Consider the following 23,190-nt stretch of genomic DNA (forward strand, 5'->3'; position numbering starts at 1 on the left):
GAGCTAAACACATTAAATGTAGTTTAATTGACTAGCTTCTGTGATGGAATATGAACTGTGTTAGCCTATCGTGTTTATTTCCCCAATGCTAGATATGCTAACTCTCTGAGCTGGTTGCAAACATTCATTTCAAGACATTTGGTCTTGAAAATTTGGTAAAAGACTGATGGGTTCCAAAAGTGTTCTACAAGGGCTGAGGTTCTACCTGGAACCATTTGTTTTTCAAGGGTTCTTGGTAAGACTAATGGTTGCAGTAAGAACCATTTCGATCCAGAGAACCCTTTAAAACCCCTTTTCTGAATAAAGGATTTTAAACGGGTTCTTGGAAACACTAAGGGTTTCAGGTGGAATCTTTATAAAAGGTTCTACTAGTGTAGATGCTCCACCATGTTACTCTACATTACAACTTGAGATATTGTTGTGCTTGAAACTGGAAAACAGTCCATGTCTAGCATTACAATGGACTACTACAATAATACAATTTTGTCCAGGATGACCATGGTTTGATGACAGTGATTCTGAGAAACACTGTTGATTGCAAGACTATTTAATTCATGATATCTCACAATGTAACAGAACAAGAAATATTTATTCACAGCAAAACATACTGACAATGGAGAGCCGAGAACAATACACAGTGCACAGTCTTAACATATTGCACTCATAGCCATAAATTGGCAACACAACAAACTGTCAGAAAGCAGAACATTTCTGGTAGAAAATAGGACCAGAACCATATGCTTCTCTTGAATATTTTTCAGCCATCGTGTCAAGTAAATGCATAGTTGAATCTGAAATATTTCTGTTCCTTCCTGGCAGCATTCAGGATTTTTTGTTGACATAGAATTTAAAGTCCATGACCAAGAAAAAATACAACATTATGGTCGAGGTACTGGGGATGCGTTGGTTGTTTTTATTGTTATTTGTGAAAACATGTCTTTCAATGGCGTCTTTTCCTTGAGTACTTACATCAACGTTGACAGTGACAAATAGTGCAAAACCCACAAAAGTACTCCTTACTACTTTTGCTCATAAAGCCGTGATCTTTTGGCATTCAGAATGAACACATGTTTTACCTTTTGGCTTTTCTGTCACATTAACTACAGCCAGTTATTTATTAGACCATAGATCTTTGGGCATAGGAAGTTATGCTGCGTTCCAGTGCAACTCCAAAAAGGAGGACAACTGAGCATCCGGCTGGATGCTGTGCCGGATGTTGGGCAGGGTATTTAAAATCTGGATGTATGGCCACCCTATTTAGCATCTAGTACCCTTGGATTTATTCTGAATATGTTGTATTTGTGCTGTTATAGCTGCCCAGTATTATTTTTGTCATATAATGGTGGAGGTTGTCTACAGCATGTCATTCATGTCCTGACACTGTTGGCCTGCATTGACGCAGAGGTAAATGTTGTTTCTAGTGGAAATATCCACACAGAATGAATTGTTTACCCCCAAAGCAGAGTTTTTAGACAGACACTGCAGGATATTCTACATCTCTTATTAGTGTTGAGTCTTTATTGTTGTTAAGTTGCTGCCCTCACTGGCTGACCCAAAGCTCTTTTAGTGAGAGGTTGGACATCAATTATATTCTCTAATGAGTTGACCTTGTGCACTGCTGCTGGAATGACACTGCTGTATTGTGCTAAATGTCAGCATCATTATGGGCCTGTGCAGGAGTGAGAACATTTTTGTCCTATATGAGTGACTGAATATAAAGGCTGAAATAAAGTTCATTTATGCTGCTCTACCAAACATTTTAATCTATCAAAGGAAAAGCTCAGATGCATGCAACATACATGCAATGTTTAGGAGCCACGCAAGAATCATGACAAATCAAATAGTAAACTCTGAGGCTGTCGTGTTGCTATACAACTGTTAAGCCGTGAAAAAAAGTGCTCTCAAGGGACACGATGCAGTCCCCTGACACTGTGCTTCCTTTCAACAGGTAATAATCCATCATGTATAACGACAGTGTTCTTTTCCCCCCACTGTTGTCAGCTCAGTTCATCGGTTGGTGTGGAACACATTCAGTTGTCAGACTGGTTGTTGAAGCTGAGATTACTCTACCTGATTCTTATGCCTATGATGCAATTCTGCATTTATGCATTTTCTCACTTGCGCAGAAGGAATATGATGTGTTCCATTTCTGTCTCTCTCTCTCTCTCTCTCTCTCTCTCTCTCTCCCTCTCTCTCTCTCTCTCACTCTATGCCCAGCTGTGGTGCACAGCCAGAATAGCTGATCAGTTTTGGGACCAAAATGTCAGATCAAAGACCAACGAATAAGTGAAGCAAAACTGAAAGTTTGAACAAGTTTTCAGCAGCAGCTTTTGGTGACAGTTGAGAGCTGAGAGTTTGGTACAGAGAGTGTACACTTTGAATCAGCCCTAGATGCTGATTCAAAGTGAATATAGAATCTAAAAAAGGCTTCATGCTGCACATCTAAGGAGTTTGTCTGTTACATTAGATTTGGCTGTTCACATTAGCTATGTTTACATTTGCAGAAGATTTTTCACTCCGGAAAGGTTTTAATTCCGAATTGGAAGTTACAATTTCTTATTTTATATGGACGCAAAACTTAGGTGTTCTGTGACATACTTTGGCATACACAGTATTGTTTTATTCTCCAGAAGTCGAAGAAGGAAGAAGCCACCTCATTTTCTGCCTCTTCCACGTCTGACTTTCGTGTTTGTTCTTAATTTTTCCTGGGAATGGAAATACAGCAGTAACAAAATAGAAATATTTCACATTTACGTGGATCACATGATAGCACCAAACCAGCAAGTCATGATCAGTTATTTTTATATGAACACCAATCTAAATCGGCATATACCAGCCCTCTCGTTCTGAATAAAATGTATTTAAGAGTTTTTGGATTGACATGGTTACATGACATATTTTTTATTACAATCAGTCTTTTATTCACATTACCTGTGTCCATGTAAATATAGTTACTGTTTGAGATTTAGATTGTTGGCCAACAAACCATTTTGTGCGCAGTTTGCATATTTTCTCTGTTTGTGGGGATTTGGATTTATTTGGATTCCCCTCACCTCAGGCCCACACCCCCAAAGGATGAGTGATATAGATGGATGGACTGTCGGTCAGGTAAAACGAGTGAATTGAAAATGTCTCTTTGGGCTCTGTTGGGTTAATGTGATGGGCTTTTTTCCAACATATTACTGGAAAAAGTAAAATAAATACATAATTTATGCAAAATTGGTATTAATAAAACATAATAATTTGCCAGAGCTTTGTACCTGGCTTTATGCGATTTCTAGCAGCTAGCACATGGTCATTCACAACAACAGTTATAGGAGCAATGTGGAACGAGGCAAGGCAGATAAGAGGAGAGTGTAGAGGATGACAAATGTGAGGGGAAGTAGAGGATTAAAAGAGTGAGAGTGGGATTCGCTCAACAGCTTTGTCGGTTCAGCACAAGGACAGAGCACATATGAGAGGATTGATTTAGATCAGGATCGGTGGAAGAGAGGAGGAAAAGGAACAAGGTGGACTTCTCCTGGGGAGGAAGACGTAGTCTTAACCCATCATCTGTGACTCATCATTCAGCGCTGGTGGAAAGTCAGCACAGCCACTTATTGTTGGAGGAAACAAAACACAAGGTCAAACAACAGCATCAGAGGGATTTATTTGCCGCAGTGATCGTGATATTCCAGTTTTGTATACAACTTCCTGCAGCAGATGCACAGATGTTCCATTCGTACAAAATTATATTCTTACACAAATCCAGATATGTGGGTGGTGCAGCGGTTCTCGCTGGAACCCCACAGCAAGAAGGTTCATGGTTTGAATCGTGGTTTGGCCAGATTTGGAATTTCTATGTTCTCTCTGGACAATCTCCCGCAGCATGTGCTATTGTTGAACAGCAAACTCCGTCCTATGACAGATATAGACACTGGATGGTTTCCTCTTATGTCCCCCACTTTTAGAAACTTGATTGGTTGTCACTATCTCTGTGAAGATCATTTGTCTTCGTTTAGATGTTTCATCTTCAAATGTCAGATCAAAACATCATGTGTTTGTTGCCTCCCTTTCTTATGCTCCTGTTGTCCTGCAGCACATTTAAAATGTCTTCCTTCTCAATTATTGACTGAAACCTTTCACTAAAGCATAAATTGAAAACGTTGAGTGGGTTGTTAAGATGTGCCAAGTGTCAATTATCAAACATGTCAAATAAGTATAAATCAGGTGTGAGATTAAGACTGAACTGTCTGCATTGTATATGACACAGTGAGAATATTATTTGTAAAACAAAACCAGTTCAAAAATGATTGTCTCTAGATTATCCATCTTAAGTAATGTTTCTGCCGATCACATTGAAATGGACACAGCCACGCTTTTAGCTGTTTGACTGCCTAACAAATGGTCTCTTTAGTTTCAATCCTGTGAACATTAAAAACCAAGAAAAAGGGAGAATAGTAACATGTCATTTGTGTAGTGGAAATACACAAGACAGGATGTAAAACAGATTGTTGCCTTAATGAGAGAAGGAGCTGCTCTAGAACCAAGTAGTGAAGAAGAATTGCTATGTTCAAGCCATATGGCTATTTTCAAACTGTTTTCTTGGCTTGGATTTTCCCATCCCTCATCTGCAGTGGACTAAAATGTTGTAGGCAGGTGTGAGGAGCAGGATTCAGTCATTTTTTACATTTGCGAAGCAGCTCCGCTCAGTATTTGCAGCGTCTTACCTCAGAAATATTATTTTTCTAATACAAATTTCAAGATAACATCTGGTATTCTCACACACCTTATTCTCTCCTGTAAAGGAGGCCAGGCCAGCTTTGACTCCTCCATCTTGTCTCCCCATCGTTGTTGCCATGACAATCGTGCACAGCACTCCTGTCCCCTGAGGGAGAGAGAGAGAGAGAGAGAGAGAGAGAGAGAGAGAGAGAGAGAGAGAGAGAGAGAGAGAGAGAGAGAGAGAGAGAGAGAGAGAGAGAGAAAGAAAGAAAGAAAATGAAAAGTCAGAAAGGAGGGACATAAAATATAGTAGAAATTAAGGAAGGGGGGTGATACAGCAGAGAAGATGAGGAGGGAGGTTAACTGGATAAGAGGACTTGCATGTTAAAACTACATGAAGGACAAATATGTACAGGTTTGGCTCAAAAAAATGGAACATCACTCATGTAGTACGCCCTCGAACCATGTACATGTAAAACCTGAAGGATGTGCCATTCGCTTGCATGTGTGGGGCCTTTGAAGGTTTATCAAGGCCACCGCTTGAATAGCACGCATCCATTGTCGTTCATATTCTGATTGAAAGGCTCAAGTGTTTTCTATGTTTATTTAAGGCCCTGTGCTTAACATCTGCTTCAGATGTTATGATTGCAGTTATTGAATGTAGAGGGTTTGTTCGATAACTGATGAATTTGTGCTGCATATGTCCTGTTGGTAGCGTAGATGCAAATACAAATACATCCATTTCTCCAGAAATGGTCAGATATGAGTCAAAATAGCTGGATCAGATATTGGAATAAGAAAACCATCGCAACCTTAGAATTCACATAAATGCGTCACTAAGCACAGTCTGTAAAATGTGGGCTTTTTATTTCTTCTTTATAGGAGCAGAATATTCCATATAAAGTTAGAGCCTTATGTTTTCAAAATATCTGGTTATGGTATTGAATGCATCAACACAAATGTGTCAATATGGGCTGCAAATAAAAATGAACAGTCTTCCAGTTTGAAACATGAAGTGACACAGATGTTGCGGTGAGCCACCTTTACAGTTTCAAAAAGTGTCGTGCGCCAGTCATTTAGCAAATCTTGAGGCTTCTCAACTAGAAGACCTCATCCATTTTGTACACACAGCCGATAGTTGTCAATAGCTCAAGCTCAGTTGTTTAAAAGATGTAAACATGTCTGTATCAGATTGATATCAGTAGACAAGAAAAAGTGGTATTGAGCCATCACTACTGCCTACCCAGCTGATGTCCTCTGGCCCACTAAATTTTTTTAAAATGAATAAAAAACAAATATATATTTTTTGATGACAAAGATTTATTTATCATGGACCACCACAGATAAATCAACCACGCTCTATTGATTTACCTTTTTTTTTTTGTATTTCAAAGGAGTAAAATGTAATTTCATTCAAGAGCTGTGTGAATCAGATTGATTTGTAGCACCGCGCATCCTTTCTCTCTCATTCACAACCTGCACAGTGTTGATCGAGCCCATCAGCTCCGCATGAGTGTCTCTGTTTCTCAGTATAGCACTTTTCAAAATTTTAATATCTGTGGATACATTCCCATGCTACACACACAAAGCATTTATATCATGACTGAGTAGGTGAGGCAGTAGAAGCACATCGTGTGAGTAAAATGAGACATCTTCACACAGCAGCACTATGGCTGAAAACACCAAGAAGTGCCCACAGAAAGTTTCACAAGTGTTCTATACCTGAGTAATGAGTAGGACTCCACAATCATATTGTAGTCATGTCATGTCATATTGTGTGATATTGAAAAGGCCTGCGTGTGCCAATCACAGCTGCTGCTGTTTCCTTCACATGCAGCTCCAATTAAGCTCCTGGATGCATGAGGTTGGCCAGATAATCGGAGAAAGCTCAGAATCTACTGGTCGATCTTTATTCCTACCCTCACCTTTGGTCATGAGCGATGGGTCATAACTGAAAGAACAAGATCGCAGCTGAAATTTGTTTTCTCAGAAGGGCGGCTGGGGTCTTTCTTTGCGATAGGGTGAGAAGCTCAGCCATCTGGGAGGGACTTGGAGTAGAGCTGCTGCTGCTTTGCGTGGAAATGAGCCAAATGAGGTAGTTGAGGCATCTGGTAAGGATGCCACCAGGCCTCCCTATGGAGGCGTTCATGACACAGCCAACTGGGAGCAGACCAAGGACTAGGTGGAGAAATGAGTTTTCTTCACTGGCCTGGGAGCACCTGGGGATCCCTCAGTCAGAGTTGGACGTGGGTGATGTGGCCAGGGAAACTTTGGGGCCCCTGCTAGAGCTGTGGTTGAAGTCAAGTGGTTGACGATGGATGGATGGACAGCGACAACAGTCGATGAGTAGTTAAAATTGTCGTGTTCCACTAATATTTATTGAGTGAGCTGATTCAGCCATTGTTAGATGTTAAATCCACTTTTCCAGTTAAAAAGTACTGTTTTCTTGGCAATACTTGCCAGTGCCAGTGTTATAATTGTGACCAGTGTTATAATTGTGAACGGACATGATAAGAGTGTGTTGGGTTATATCCAGAGATCTTGTATTGCTGACCCAGACAATCTCCTGCTGCATACTTTATTTGAGAATGGCAAACTCAAGAAAATGTCGAAACCCAATTTTCTGAAGTTCACGTCTGAACACAAGAGTTAAAGTCTTCATTTCTCCCATCTTTGGGAGTAGTATTATTTTCTATTAGCATACATCTTTGTACTTGTGCTTCTTATTCTGAACATGACTCACTGTCTACTGTTTAAAAAAGTAGACAAAGCAGCCGCATCAGCATTGATATGTAGAGGCAGTTTAGGTCAACTGACTACGTTCACAATTTGTGTGCCTCCTCTCTAATTTGGCTGACAATGGTCACAGTTTGAGTCAGCTTGGAGAAACGTTGCCCCAATGTAATAATGAAATCAGGCTTTTTGATTAGTTCAATCTTAAAATGGTGCCACGTTCTGTTGAGCAGAGATTTACTGTCATTCGACAGCTTCAGCAAGGTAAAAAAGAAAAGAAAGAAATGTCTGGCACTGCTTGATAACGCAAATACTGTTTGTATTTGTAAAGGCACCTTCTGTGTGGAAACAAAAGCTTATTGAATTTCTTATTGCATACCTGCCTGCGCTGGTATTACATATGTATGGCAGGCATGCATTTATAGATGTTTCTCCCGAGATGCGTGTGTATGTGCAGGAACATGCCATTCCCATATGTCCTTCGTTCGAGCTGCTCCTCATGAATGTTACATCTTGCCAGATTGGATCAACTCACTGGCTTTAAACCTATACATCAGCACCACATTGCCACAATGACAGAAGCAATAAAGACCGTGTTATGAATGAAGATGTGTTCACACCACGCACGTTTAAATCAGCGGTTCTAGTTGACACCAGCTATCATGGATTAATGTAGTGTTGGGGTCAAACTATAGCAATTTCTTGAGTCATAAGTTCCCTTCAGTTCCCCGCTCCAACTTTAATAAACATAATGCGTTAGTTAAATTACATTTCTGTACGTTTAACAGTAATTATGTTGTCATTCCTAGTTTGAGAAGTTGTTTCAAGGTGACAGGTTTCTATTGGCATTCCTCACGATAATTTAGGGCTCCAATGCTGCATAACCTGCTGTTGTAACAGGAAGCAGTTGTTGTTTTTTTTTACACCGTACACTTGGTGTTTCTCAAAGACAAGGATCCAAGAGGATCTTTCCAAGTCAGGTCCTGGAGACAAAACTAGACTCCTCAAGACAGAGTTTAAAAAAAACATGCTCATGCTGAGGACACACAAAATGGATCCTTGTTATATATTTGTAAGAAGGACTCAGTCCTGCACAGAATGTGAAACATCCTGCACATTTTGAACAATCCTTTGACGGAGTCTGATGACATAAAACGACCTTGAAATTCAGATGTGCAACTTTGGGGTCAGACACACACATATGTTCAAACATGACATGTTCCACTTGCTCCAGTTACTGGCTTCCCCCATAATCTGAAGGAGAGAGAGAGGAGGAGAAGGAGTGGGTTGAGAAACAGAGAGGATAAATTATGAATTGTGTAGAGAAAGGGGCTGTGCAGCAACAGAGAATTTTAACATTTAATGATTTTTTTGCCAATGCAGCAGAAAGAGCCTAAGATGGATGCTTGCATGTTATGTTAATGTCGCTAGAACCTTCCATTAATACTCCCAGTAGGTTTTTCCAAGTGCATGCTGGGTAGGAAAAAAAATAATACGTTTTCATTCGGCTTCATAGCAGAAATGAAGGAGAAAGAGGGTGTGATGGATGAAAGGGTGAGAATGAATACATTTTGTGCTGCTGCCACTGTATACAGTACAGGATTTGATTACCTTGGCAACGGCAATACTTTGTCCCAATCCTGCCTCGTGTCATTGATGCATTCATTTGTCTATTTCTGACTCCCCATACAGTACAGCGTTGTCGTAAGTGGCAGGAAAACAAAGTAGGGTAAGGGAGAGGAATTTTCTTGGAAGGCGGAGCAGCCTCACAGCATGTGGGGTAAATAATCACCTCAGAGTGTATAGATTTGGTGTAAATATGTTTGTGACAGAGACACCAATACTATGAATGGATTTTCTGGCTTGTGATGGATGTGAAAAAAGGGCAGTTAAGTGGGAATGTGGAATAATTCCCCACACTGGTGTGAATCTTCTCTCCTGACAGCCTCCCATGTATAAATATTCCACTAGCACAAATGAGATTGATCTTCGTGGTGACTCTGTACAGTATGTTAACTGGTATATGAGAGAAAGAGAGAGAGGGAGATAGAGACAGAGAAAGTCATGGTGTGAGGAAGAAGAGAGGGGGGTGGGTGGGGGGGAGAAGAAGATCTCCCATTAAGCCTTGAGCAAAGCAGAGGGGAGGAGAGGAAGCAGATCTGTAGTTTCTCAGAATGTGTGCATAGTGAGGCATAGTGAGGTTTTTCTTTCTGAGATGGAGTTTGAGCTGCCGAGCTGCTTCTCACTGAGTTGATTTTATGCCGGAGAGGCTGAGTTGAAGACAGCTTGCGAGCATTCTGGGAAGGGAACGAGTGAGGGAGGGAACCTGTAGCTTGGACCAGCAGCTCCAGAGCTGCTGCAGCAGCTTTCAGCCTGTCTAACACTGACAGATCTGGTGGGAGTGAGAGTGCCGTGTGGAGCTGGATACGGCACAGGGGGAGGAGATCACTTAGACTAGCGGGCAGCCTTGTGCAGCGTGTTGCTCAGAGAGAGAGAGAATCAGAGGACGAGGAGAGAGCAGGGCCAGTTCTGCTCTGTAGCAGGCTCCATCCATTCGTCCCCGGGAGTTTTTTTTTCTTTCTTTTTGATCAGAGCGGACAAGGCACAGCAGGTCATTAATGCTCTCTCTGTCTCTGTGCCGATGTTTTGCAGGAGTGGTGCCAGCCAAGAGGAGTCCAAAGCTGGTGGTGAGTACTATGAGCTTCAACTCTTTTGTGTGTTATTGTGCGAATGGATTGCTTTTTGAAGAAAAAGAAGAATGTTTGATATGATATCCAAACTCTTCAGCTTCAGAAACATTACTTGAATCTGCTGCCACCATCCATCTTTACTCTGATCACAGTCTGTCAACTACACGCTTCTCTCCTTTTTATTGTTTTTCTGTGTTGTAATTTCTCTGTTTTACATCCTCTCACCAAATCTCTTCATCCCTCCACTCCTGCCACACTGCCATCCTGTGAGTGATTAAGCGTAGTCCAGGCAGAACAGTGTAACAGTGACCAGCTGGTAGAGAGAGAGAGAGTTGGAGAGAGCAGAGCCTCAGCTGAGGGATGAGAGAAGAGAGAGGCAAGATACTGTTTGTACTGTTCTAACAGCAGTGCATCAGTTATTGTATTTACATGACATTAGACAAAAATTAATTATTGTGTTAGTTTGACTAGAATGGGACTTTTGAAATACATGTAAACAACTGAAATGGTACTAAAGTGAATTCCTCAGTTGAACAAACACAGTGAGTCAAATTACTGCTGCACATCAACTGGACCCTAACTGGTTCCCCCAGTCCCTGATCCTGGACTTTGTTCCAGAAAGAACAGAAGATATATGTGCACTGTGCAAGAAGACGACAACAGTGAGGAAAAACCTGGTGAAATCCAGAGCACTGGACATAGTGCATACTTACTTGTTGTTAGCTAAAGTTATTTTTATTTATTTTCTGCAGTGCAATAATTAAAAACACAAAATACTAACAAGCTGAAAGGAATGCTGACACCTTGTGTAGGGAAGGCTGACACACTTAATTCAATAAATCAATTCCCCACTTTTATACTGGGAGAAGAAGTGTAGTACAATTACAACCATAGCTCAATGTAACTGACTACAGTAGCCTACAGATATACTGCATTCCAATTGGTCAAAACATTGAATCCCATGTTTTTAACAGGTTTTTTTTGCCAGTGGGAATGTGTTAAATCAGCATTCACTCATGGTTCAAATTACTTCATGGGTCTGGCTATAATCACTATCAGTGGGAATGTAAATCCTAGTAAAAAGCTGACTTTGTCTTGGTCTACACTATTTTTAACCAGAGATGCACCATTTCCACTCAAATGACCTGGGGGCCACTGAGACCTTGTTCAGACTGCAGCCCAAAATCAGATTATTAAGTATATCCAGATTGTAAAAACATATGAGATCGAATTTTTCCAAAGCGGATTCAAACCACATACGGTTGTACATGTTCTGATCGGATGTTTACAGATCCATTTCAATCTGAACGCCTCGGTCGCACAGGTAGGATTTCAAAGTGTCTTCTGTGGCCTGTAAAAATAGAAATCCATGTGGAAGACTAGTCTAGTGTCTAGTTTGGTCAGTTAGGGACTGGTCAAGTGAAAAAAGATAGCAAAGTAATAATATTTACAATATTTTATAGATTTTCAAACATACAGAAATAAGTCATTATAACTTGATATTAAGTGGCTGGCTGCATGCAATTGATTGGGGGCCACAACCTCTGTTTTAGCCATTGCAGGAGAAATGAATACTCTCGATAAAGGAGAATCAAATGAATCCTCTTTTTACTGGCAAGAAGATACATGACTTGTGTACAGCCTCTCACTCTAACTCCAGGAAGACATGTAGAGAAACAGGAAATTACTTCCTAGAACCCAGGTTTTAAAAATAACTGATAATTTCATTGTGAAGAGGACACACTGAGATGCTTACTAGTAATCATGGACAAGACCAGGAACACCAACAAATATGTGCTAGCAGTGTGGATGTCTCCTCAGTGGACAACACAGACGGTAAATTGTTTTAACAGCTAATCTCAACCAGATACAACTAAACCAATACCATTTCAGAGAAGACGCTAGTGCAACTTTAAATTACTGTTTATCCTGTTTCACTCCTGGAGGTGGCATGTTATAGCAGAAAGCAGAAGGAGGTTTTTTTCTGAACAAACTCATTCAAGGCCAGTGATTAATTCAACTGAGTGGGAGAAAACCTTGTGCAGCGTCCCCTCAATTTCGTCAGGAAATTTGGATTAGGATTAGTTTGAAAGTGGTATCCATCAGTGGGTGTGGGCGTCACCCATTCAGGTCACATGGCATGGTGGATGGAGGAGGGGTTGGACCAGTGGAGGCCTTGCCTGACTGTCACTTTGGATTCATTTTCCACAGAGGAAAAGCCAGTTTTCTCCCCCTCTGTGTCATGTCACTGAAATGTCACACTGCATGTGACTTCACGTCAACTCACAACAACCATGTGGCCTCCAGTTCAGAATCTAAATCGGTGCGCACAGTCAACTCTCATATGCAAGGGAGACGGTGCTATCTGAACACATTAAGCACCAATGTCCACTGATCAGACTTTGCTTGGCCGTTGTCCTCATTAAGGAGCAGTACTGGAATATTTGACCCTTCATCTCATTCAGTGTGATGCTGCCATGACTTCTCAACGTCTCCATGCACCAGTTCATTATTCATATTCATTCATAAGCTACAGACATATTCAGTTGTTAGTGCTTTCTCATTGTCAGTAATTACATCCTCTCAGTAAGACTTGTTTTTCACAACAAAAATGTTTTATAATATAATATGTTTTATAATATGCTTGCATTAATTAAGTTCAACCAACGGTTACAGAAAAGTGCTTAGCAGCATGATCACAGGCCAAAAACACCACAGCATTAAACCAGTGTGCCATGAGTGGGTGTGTTGATATAGGTACCAGTGACATAAAAATAAACTATACATCAGGAAGTACAGTTTAATTAGCAGATCAGTGAAGTCAAAGGGTGACTCTTAATTCAAATTCAATTTTTATTTATTATTAATACGGGCAAAAAGCTAATGCTTGCATTAATTACCGGTTAGGGAGTGCAGCCTGAGGTGGGTGATAAATAGGGTTATTTATATTGTAATATTGTCATTACATAATGATGCCAAAAGCAGATATCCTGCTTAGGTCTTTAATATCTTAAGAATGTATTTGTCAACTGGACGCTGACGCTTGTGTAGCTTTTCTTCCCACTCACTGCCTGCACCAAAGAATTGTGATTTTTAACATCACGGCACTCAGGATTTGTCGATCCACTGCTGCCTCCATCGGTACATTCAAATGTGTTATTTTGTGACTTTGGTGTTTAATATCCTTTGTTAGGATTTACCTGAGTGACACAAACTTAAGCTTAAATCACTGACTTTCTCCATGGAATTTGGTGCAGGAGTTTTGAGTGGTGTGCTAACTCTTTCTGAATGGACATAATTCAAATGCATGAGGAGCATTGAGCACTGAGTCTGAATATTCTCAGTGCCACTTGTAACCACTTGTTTTTTTTTTATATTCACTGTTAAAACAGCATATTATTAAGAGCAACACTATCAATACCTCTATCCCACCCACCATTTCCTCTCTGTTGTTTCAATATGACACATTTCTAGTGGAAATCAACCTTGATTCTGCTTCGAGATCCGTTGGATTCATAAGAGACAGCGTCTTTGTTTAGTCAAATTCCCTCACATTTCAAAACTCACTTTGTCTGGCAACCATGGAAACCAAATCATTTCTCTTCACTCTCCAGCAGACGTTTTTCCATCAGAGATGTTCTGCTGCAACGTCTATAAAAAAGATGACCTTGGTTGATTTTTTTCTTTCTCTTTGTCCTCCAACACTTTTCTCATTCACCTCTTTTTTGTCCCTCTATCTCGACCTTATCACTATCTCACCTATAATTCTCGCATTCTTTCTGCTCTCACTGCCCTCTATACCTCCATCTCACGCTTATATCCAACTCCCATCACTCATACACCCCTCTCTCTCTCCTCACTCTCTCTCTCTCTCTCTGTGTTTTCTGTCCACACAGCACCAGTTGGAGAGGAAAGACAGCCAGAGCAGCTCCCAGCACAGTGTGTGCAGCCACCGCAGCACCCACACCGACTCTCCCAGCCACCCGCCCCCTGCCATGCCTAGTGAGGTTGTGGCTCCCACTCCTGCTGCCCCCACCCAGCCGCTGCCGGGCCTGCCCCCTCAGGACCCTGCAGATGGCACCCTCACCCTCCAGAAGAAGCCAGACCCATTTAAGATCTGGGCTCAGTCCAGGAGTATGTACGAGAGCCGATGTGAGTAAAATTCTTGTCTTGTCTTTTCTCTAAATGCAGTATTTTTATGCGAATGCGGCCAGAGATAAGGAGACATTTTTATATTCTTTTCTTGACTTATTTGTATATTAAATTAGGCTCCCCCGCCCCATTCCTTGCATTTGTTGCTATGTTGGTGAAATGAAGATCACATTGGATCATGTCAGCAAATGTAATTATCGTTGTGTGGAGACGCTACACACAAGTTCACTGTTCGCTCCTCAGTGTGATGACCACAAGCTACGTCTCTGGGCATGTGTTTGTGCTTGTTAATGCCTTTGTGTTTGCAAAACAACTGATCCAGCGACAAAAGGTGCCTCCAAGAGGAAAGTGTCCTTGAAAACAGACCAAACACTGCTGTCGAGTAGTTTGGTGTGTGTGCTTATGCATGTGTCAAAATATTTACAGTTATCCAAGGACCTCACGATTTATAATTATCTCACACTCTGTTCTTGTTTTTCCACGTTAAAATGTCCAAACAATTCATAATCTATTGGTGACAGAAAAAAAGGTGAGGTCAAGCAATTTCAGGACATTCGCAGCAGGAGATTTTCATTTCAACTCACAGCCACACTTTGATAAAATGCCACCAATGCATCTCCTCCCATCTGTCAGCCCTCTGGTAAAAAACCTCCGGCACTGAAACACAGAAAGTTGTTATTTTTCTGTAACATCAGAAATAAAGGAAATAATATTAGCATCTGTCTGTACTTGTGCACAGATACACAGAATATGGACAAAAGGCTGAATCGTGTTTACAGATACAAAAAAGTATTTGTTTCTTCACTAACCTGTGAGGGAAAAGTGTGTTTTGGAGGCAATTAAAAAACCTAAACCAGATTTTTACAATTCGGAATGGTGATTATTGTGGTCAAGATGTGCTTGACTGAATAGTTTCGTATCACCCCATCTGTGCCTACTTTAAACTTACCCTAACCCCAACCAGTTACAGTTCACCTTCTGAACCACTTAGCTTTGAAGGCTGAAAGTGACCACATTTACATCATCAACAGCCAAAGAGCTGCTGTCAAACTGTTCTGGAAAGAAAACAGCGTCTTTAAAACTCCTCATCATCATTTTCCTCTTCTGCTGCTGCATCCTTTGGTGATAAACTACTTATATTCCAATTCTAATATAACAATATCCAAGAAAGAGGATAGATACACAACCCATTAACTCATACTTTATACACAGTAGTGAACATAGGCACTGTGCCCTTGGAACAATGGTGGTTGGGTACCTTGCTCAGGGACACCCTAGTCCTTGACCTGTCCCAGGATTTGAACCAATTATGTTCCCCTCCTTAAACAGTGGTGATATTAAAGAGCAGAGTAGGGCTGCATATCGTGTATATATTTCTCTGATGCGATGTTCATGACAGCATTGATGTTTCCAGCCAGATAAAGAGCAGTGTTCATGCCTCACATTGCAGTGTTGGTTAATGATCATCGTCGCCGCCTGTAGAATCTAGGACTGCTGATGATTAAATATTAACTGGTTCTGGAGAGAAAGAGAGAGGCTGCTTTTAACTGCAGCTGATTGGTATATCTGTTTGATAACCCCCGAAGAAGCTGCAGACCCTTTTTTGATCTGGCAAAGGAAGAGGGTGAAACGCAAGAAACATGAATGAGAAGAACAAAGAAGCCTAGATTCAGTGTCTGTTTTCACATGTGTTCATACAGGCTGCCACATACAGTATAAAGACTTACATTTGCAAGTAGGTGCAGCAATGCATCCGATGTGTGGACGGGGAGCAGAACAGTTTAACTAAAATATGAACTTTTGGGAGTTTTGCATCCCCCAGTGCTTCATGTCACCTGTCTCCTGACACGGCCACACAACTGCTCCTTTTACTGTTAGTTTACATTGATCACATCTCTGCAGTCATGGGTCAACAGAGGGTTAATTACAAGTCTAGCCGCAGCAGTGTTAAATCACACCGACTGAGTTATCGAGGGAACTGTAGAGTTGAAGCTAATGGGTTCACTACTGGCCTTGTGTGGCAGCCATGCAGACAGCAGACAGTCCTGTGGCACTGGACAGACATAAAATAACCTTGCCGCTGTCCAGTTTTGTCCACGACCAAAAAAAAAGGCACACATGACACTGTGCTCTATGTATTTTGTCTCCAACTCCTTTTGCTTCCAGTGCATTTGTGATGTTGCAATTCATTTATGGCTGATGTTAATCTCCTAGTACTAGTGTTTTCAATGTACAAACATCCTAGGGATACTTGCTGATTTATATCGTGGAAGAGGCTATGGATTGGCCACCACATAGTCAAAGAATTTGGTTAAAACATAATTCAGCTGTGGACTGACATTGAGGTTTTTAAAAACATGATCTGTTGTATCAATGGTAGCTGGTCCAACAAAAAATTAAAGTGTGTGACCTCTTTTAGGTGGGCAATGAAGAAATGAGTGGATATTTACAGTACATGTGTGATTAGAAGGTGTGTATATGTGGTAAATTAGAAGCAAGTTTCAAGCAGTTGGCCCATGAATATGGCATGACCACAGAATGAGACTTTGCCAGATTAGGTTGGAAAAAGGATCGACAAAAGACAGCGCTGTTCTCATGTTGATGCCAATAGAAGAGTACCACATTGATCAGCAATCACAGAACTGGACGTTGATGTGAATGTGCATTCAGTGATGTAGCTGCAAAGATGCTAATCAGTCAATTTTTCACTGTTCCTCTTGTGGATTTCAGTGCCAGATTCTCAGGAGCAGGATATTTTTCTCTGGCGGAAGGACACAGGCTTCGGTTTTCGCATCCTGGGAGGAAATGAGGCAGGGGAGCCTGTAAGTATCACTCCACCTTTAAATCTCATAAATAACTAATGATTAAAAGGTGTTGTAAAGTTTTTTTTTGTATGAAGTAATGATGCATTATCTGCTCCAGCTTTGCTGAGTGGGCCCCCATTGACACCACCGTTTCCGTAGAACCACCCTAGAGACATCTTAACAATATTTTCCTACCCTGGCTATTGCCAGACTGCATTTCAATGAGATTCAGTACGAGTCTGGAAAGGGCGCAGTCACCTTCTACCTTCAAGAACAACAGATGTAGATGAAAAAAAGCCTCTGTACCCAATGGAAAACATGCTTCTTCTAGTTCTCCAGGAGTGAGGGTTATCTAGTAATGGCATCGACGAGTTTTGCGCGGAGTACCTGTTGAATTTAACTCACTTAAAATGAATGCAACAGCCTGGATTGAAAGGCAGCTTCTCTTCGGTGGCTGTCATATTGGATGTATACAAAAGCTGCAAGAATGTGCATGTACAGTATGTCGTCATCACATTAAGCCCATCTCTAGCACGACAGAGGTTTGTGGTTGGTTCCCTATTCAGGAGATTCTGTATTTGGCCATAACTGCAGCATTGCAGAGCAAAATAAAATCACCCACAGACTATTATAAAACAATATTATTTTCCCACTTGAGATTTGTGAACCCTCCTGCACCAAAGTCCAGAGTAAAAATCAATACATTTCATGGCTTGGCACACAGGCGTTGTTAATCCACTGCTGCCTCCATCAGTACATTAAAATGAGATACAGTGTGACTTCAATGTTTGAAATTCGTCAGTTGACACAAACTTACCACTACAGGCAGCTGCTGTATCGGCACAAGCTAAAAACATAGATTTTACTCAAGCAGCCTGCAGGACAGTGATTGGTTTACTAGCGTCAGATTAATGTCTTTCTGTAGATGTCTACATAATGTTTTCAGTGAGGCTGATTGTGTGTAAGCAATTTGCCAATAACTCATACAACCACACTTCCAAAAACACACTTGAACGTGTTTAGTGGATTCAGTCCTTCCTTCTTGTGCTTTATTGTTTGCAGCAGCAGTCAATCCAGAGTAGAACACAGTCCTAACACATCTCTCTCTCTCTAACTGGAGTTGTTCTCTGGAGGATCTTATAGACAGCTTGTTAGGAACGTCAAAGGCCTTCGCCAGCGATCCTTATGGATGCAAGCCATACTTTGTCTTAAAAGCAAGGGAGCAAGAGGCGGGAGAAGAAGGCAGAAATAGAGGAAAACTAAATGGAGGCAGGCTTCAGGTCAACCTCACAAGAGTTGGTACTTGTTGTTTGTACCAGACAGAGACAATAGTTGTGCACTTGTTTCTGATTCTGTTTGCTTCTTTACATACACTCCCACACAATGCCTGAAGCACAAAACTGTCTGTGTGGCCCCAATACCCTACATGGGCCTTTTTGATGTCTCCAAACTCCAAATACCTTTTACGAAATGTAACAGCAATCTCAGTCATACTGAGGAGATAGGGAGACTCACATAGTCATTTTACTCTCTTAGCTGATGATAGAATCACTTACTTTGCAAATCATTTCATTCCATTTAATCCAGTTGAACGACTCTCAATTAGCCGCCTTCAATTATTTCAATTATGACCCTTAATTTGTCAATAACTGCAGTGTATTCCAGTCATGATAAATGACTTCAAAAAAGCATTTAAAGCAAGCAGCTGTTAATCCACGCAGTGATCTACAGTTTGTTTATTGATGTTTTTAAAGCTGCAGTGCATACATTCCGGTGATTTTTATTCTGAAAACAGGTTCTGAAAAGCATGACTATCAGACCTGACTGGGGGAGTGTTTGTGCATAAACACAGAGAGAGTCATGTGGAGCTGAGAGAGTTAATCTGCACCGGGTGAACTCATTTGGTTTGAATGTAAAAGACATTTGTTTGCATTTCAAAGTCGCAAAACGACACATTTAAAGGCCTATTTTCTTTCATCGTTTTTAACTTTGTCTAGTCCTGAGCTCCATGTTAACCAGTGCATTGAATTTCATTGTGTGCGCTCTCCGAATCTCCCTTAATGTTGTTGAAGAGAAATCTTTCAAGTCTTTTAAGTCCACAAGAATAAGAATTAGGTCCCAAGTTCCTTTTGATAATTTGATATTTACCTTTTGATAAATAGGGCATTTACTCAGAATGAGCCTCCTTTAGCGACTGTAATATTTGCTCCAGTTTGTATAAAAACAAACACAAACCATTTCATACCCCCTTTATTAACTCTGACAAGCAAGATCAAAGAGTTTTTACTGGAGACACCAACAATTTGGTCCAAAATCAAAACAAAATTACTATGTGCAAAAGGAAACTCTCAAATCATAAATTTTTAAAGTTTCTCTTCTGCATTGATTCCATTATTGAGTGACATGAGTAGTTTTACCCGTGCGCTGAATTTCATTGTATATATCCTGCGAATCTTCCCAAATGTTGCTGAAGAAAAATCTTTTCAAGTCTCGTGTTTGGCATGTTTTGCCTTATTTCAGATCTACATCGGGCACATAGTGAAGTACGGCGCAGCAGATGAGGATGGGCGCCTGCGGTCGGGCGATGAGCTCATCTGTGTCGACGGCACAGCGGTGGTGGGCAAGTCTCACCAGCTGGTTGTGCAGCTGATGCAGCAGGCTGCCAAACAGGGACATGTCAACCTCACCGTCAGACGCAAGACCCCTGGATTTGGAGGTGATGACGAATTTTACAACAAACTTGCCACCTCCTAACACAAATATACTCAAAGTTGTAGAAATGCAGTGTCTGAACAGGCTCTTGTTCCTCATTACCAGGGTCAAAAGGAGAAGGTGACGTTCCTCCATCGCCGGCCTCCTCCCACCACAGCAGCACCCAGGCTCCCAGCCTGACCGAGGGCAAGCGGACGCCTCAGGGCAGCCAGAACTCGCTCAACACCGTCAGCTCAGGCAGTGGATCCACTAGCGGCATAGGCAGCGGTGGCGGAGGCGGCAGTGGAAGTGCGGTAGTGCCCGCCTCCCTGCAGCCGTACGACGTGGAGATCCAGCGCGGCGAGAACGAGGGCTTCGGGTTCGTCATCGTGTCGTCCGTTTCCAGGCCTGATGCCGGCACCACCTTTGGTGAGTGTGGCAGACTGAGCTGGAGCTGGCAGAGATTGATGGGAATTTCTATCCAGTCTGACATGAGCATTTATTTTGTTTATCACGGGCTGACTCTCTTTGACCTCAGCCAATAACATGATTCATTCTAAGTTAATCTGACTTTGACCGTTTGGGTATTTCCAATCTGGATTGGTGCATGTTGCATGAATAGTTTGTCTGATGATCATTGTTTTCTGCTGAGATTTATTTACTCTGAAAACATCGAAAAATCATGATGTTAACACTTTTAAAATGATTAGTATATGTCTATCCATTCATCGTCTACCGTTTTATCCTCCACATGAGGGTCGCGAGGCTGCCGGTGCCAATCCCAGCTGACATAAGGTGAAAGGCGAGGTCATATCGTGGACAGGTCGCCAGTCTATCATTGTTTTTTTTATTATTATTATTAGTCTTTTATGAAGGTTTTTAATTTGTTTTCATGTTTTTCCTTTAGAGGGATGAGAAATATTTTAAGGGGCGTAAAAAGACACTAACACATTATACTTACATCTTGGTTGTATTTATTACAAGTCATATCATATCATATCACAATATTCAACAATGTTATTGCTTTTTCAATATTGTGCAGCCCTACTCACGGACGACAATATTTTATTCAGGATTCTGCAGGTTTGAGCAGATTAAACGTGAGAGCTTTCGATCCTTTTTAATACTGCAGTGAATAAAACATTAAAACAACTTCATAGTGCCTTCAGTATGAAGGTAAGTTGGAAAACCAGAGGGGGGGGTGATATGGTCATGAATTATTTGTCATTATAGCACACCTTTTCAGCATCTCCTCGCAATATATAACAGAAACTACTCATAAATATTGTGTGCGCGTGAATGCGTGTGTGTGTCAAATATTGAAACCCCACTGTCCTTGAATAAATAAACATAACCGGAAATAAGATACATTTTATACCACAAGAATGAGAATTTCGGGGGCAAATGCCAAGTTATTATTAAATTTAACCTAAGTGACAGAATGAGCCCTTTTTGCCACAGATGTTAAATTTAAATGCACACAAACCATTTTAAACCACCTTCATCGACTGACACTCAAGATCATTTATTCAAGAATTTTGCCAAAGAAAAATGTAAGAGTTTTTTACTGTGTGCTTTTCAAACATTTGCAGACATGCACAAGAATTTACTCTCAAAAAAAAAAATGCCTGTGAAAGAGCAACAGTCTCAAAGCATTCACACGGTGATGAATGCACAAATGAAATGACGGATGCCATCTCCTGCTCGCATTTTTAAAACTTCAACTCGCTGAGTTAATTCCATTATATGAATAGCAAGCGATTGGAATTTGACTTGAGTGACATGAGCGCTTAATACTGTGGACTGAGGTCACAAACCTGCTGTCACAAGCTCATGGAGAAATCTGTCAGTGTGCCGAGCACAGTCCCTCAGGATCAGGCCCAACTCCAGCTTTGTCACAGACACCATCATCAGAGATTCATGGCTCACAGCTGCCCTCGCCAATTCATTCAGCATGTAATTGGACTCTACTCAGCAAAGTATATATCTGTCTATACCATTTACGCATCACAGACAAAGCAGCAGCACCGCGTGAATTAAAGCCGCCCGGGCACCGAAGAGGAATTGCAGAAGCTGTCCTCGACCAAATTTGGTATTTACCCGCCAAGTGATTCATTTTCAACACCAATGTCATGCCAAGGTTCCTTGCGTAGTTATCCATTATGAAGACGCACGGTGGTGTGTCACGGGAAAAACACAAGAAAGGATGGATGAGTTGATAGTAACATTGACAGTCCAGTGAAACGGCATTGATTCCAGAGGCTGACAATGTGTAAATTGTAATACATCAATGAATGTATGGTTAATGCCAAAGTTGTCAAAATGGCGGCACACCCCTAATATCATATTGTATTGAAAACATGGTCCACGACCTCCTCTTCTGTTAAACACAGCACATGTGGCAAATACACACCTGCCAGCCAAATGATAGAATATAATACTATATGTTTTCCCCATTTGTTTTTCTCGAGTAAGGCCCCCTGTTGACCAGACTAGACACCCAGGTTGTGCTAATACAACCATCCATCCATCCATTATCTACCGCTTTATTCTCCACAGGAGGGTTGCGGGGGAGCTGTGCCAATCTCAGCTGACATAGGGTGATAGACCGGGTACACCCCGGACAGTTTGCCAGTCCATCACAGGGCCTCATATAGAGACAAGCAACCGTTCACATTCACTCTCACATTCATACCTATGGTCAATTTATAGTGACCATTTTACCTAATCCCCATAATGCATGTTTTTGGAGAAATCCCACACAAACACAGACGGAGGAACATGCAAACTCCATGCAGAAAGGCCCTTGTAGACCATTAAAATACTTACGTCTCACGCTCTCACGCCACACCTCCGATTTGTCACTCTGAAGTACACATCACGGTTAAAAACGGTAAGCTGTATATCTGACAGCTTAGTTTATCTGTGTTCAAATCTGTTGAGCCCGAGAAAAGCCACTCGTGAACGATAAGTTATGCCTGCAAAGACTATGAGGAGAACAAAATCAACCTCTCTCTGGTTCCAAAATATTCCTCTGATATGTATTCAAAAGTGGTAGCTCAGTGGTTTAGCAGATGGACTTCGTTGGGAAGGTTGTAGGATCGAATCTCGAAGATGTTGTTATTGTTTACCTTTTTATTGTATAAATCATTATGAGTATTGAGATTTATTAATACATAAAGCATATTGTGTAAAGCATTAATAAGCTTGGGATGTATAAAATATTACTATAGCCATACATTTGCCCCGCATGCCACAATGTCTCACTCCAAGGTTTTCTCAAAAGTTGACAGCCCTGTAGCAGAGATGTACACACAATCGGTTACCTACTACTGTTTGTATACGGTGACAAGGACAGTTGTCCGATTAAATGTCATAGTCGTGTTACAGCTCCACTTAGCCGTGCATGGAAACTGATC

At 41.2% G+C, this 23,190-nt stretch overlaps 1 protein-coding gene across 1 annotated transcript in view; it reads left to right on the forward strand.

Moving 5' to 3' along the window:
- Window positions 1-23,190, forward strand: part of LOC310931942 (membrane-associated guanylate kinase, WW and PDZ domain-containing protein 1-like) — a gene marked incomplete at both ends in the record, with an annotated part of 125,899 nt that overhangs the window by 88,757 nt on the left and 13,952 nt on the right. Inside the window, 5 exons of the mRNA XM_083895188.1 lie at window positions 10,087-10,121; window positions 14,021-14,276; window positions 17,007-17,098; window positions 19,601-19,796; window positions 19,898-20,200. Coding sequence (XP_083751314.1) covers window positions 10,087-10,121; window positions 14,021-14,276; window positions 17,007-17,098; window positions 19,601-19,796; window positions 19,898-20,200 — 882 coding nt within the window. The remainder of the gene's footprint in view (window positions 1-10,086; window positions 10,122-14,020; window positions 14,277-17,006; window positions 17,099-19,600; window positions 19,797-19,897; window positions 20,201-23,190) is intronic.

This window comes from Microchirus variegatus, assembly GCF_963457635.1.
Source record: "Microchirus variegatus genome assembly, chromosome: 9".
Lineage (NCBI taxonomy): Eukaryota > Metazoa > Chordata > Actinopteri > Pleuronectiformes > Soleidae > Microchirus > Microchirus variegatus.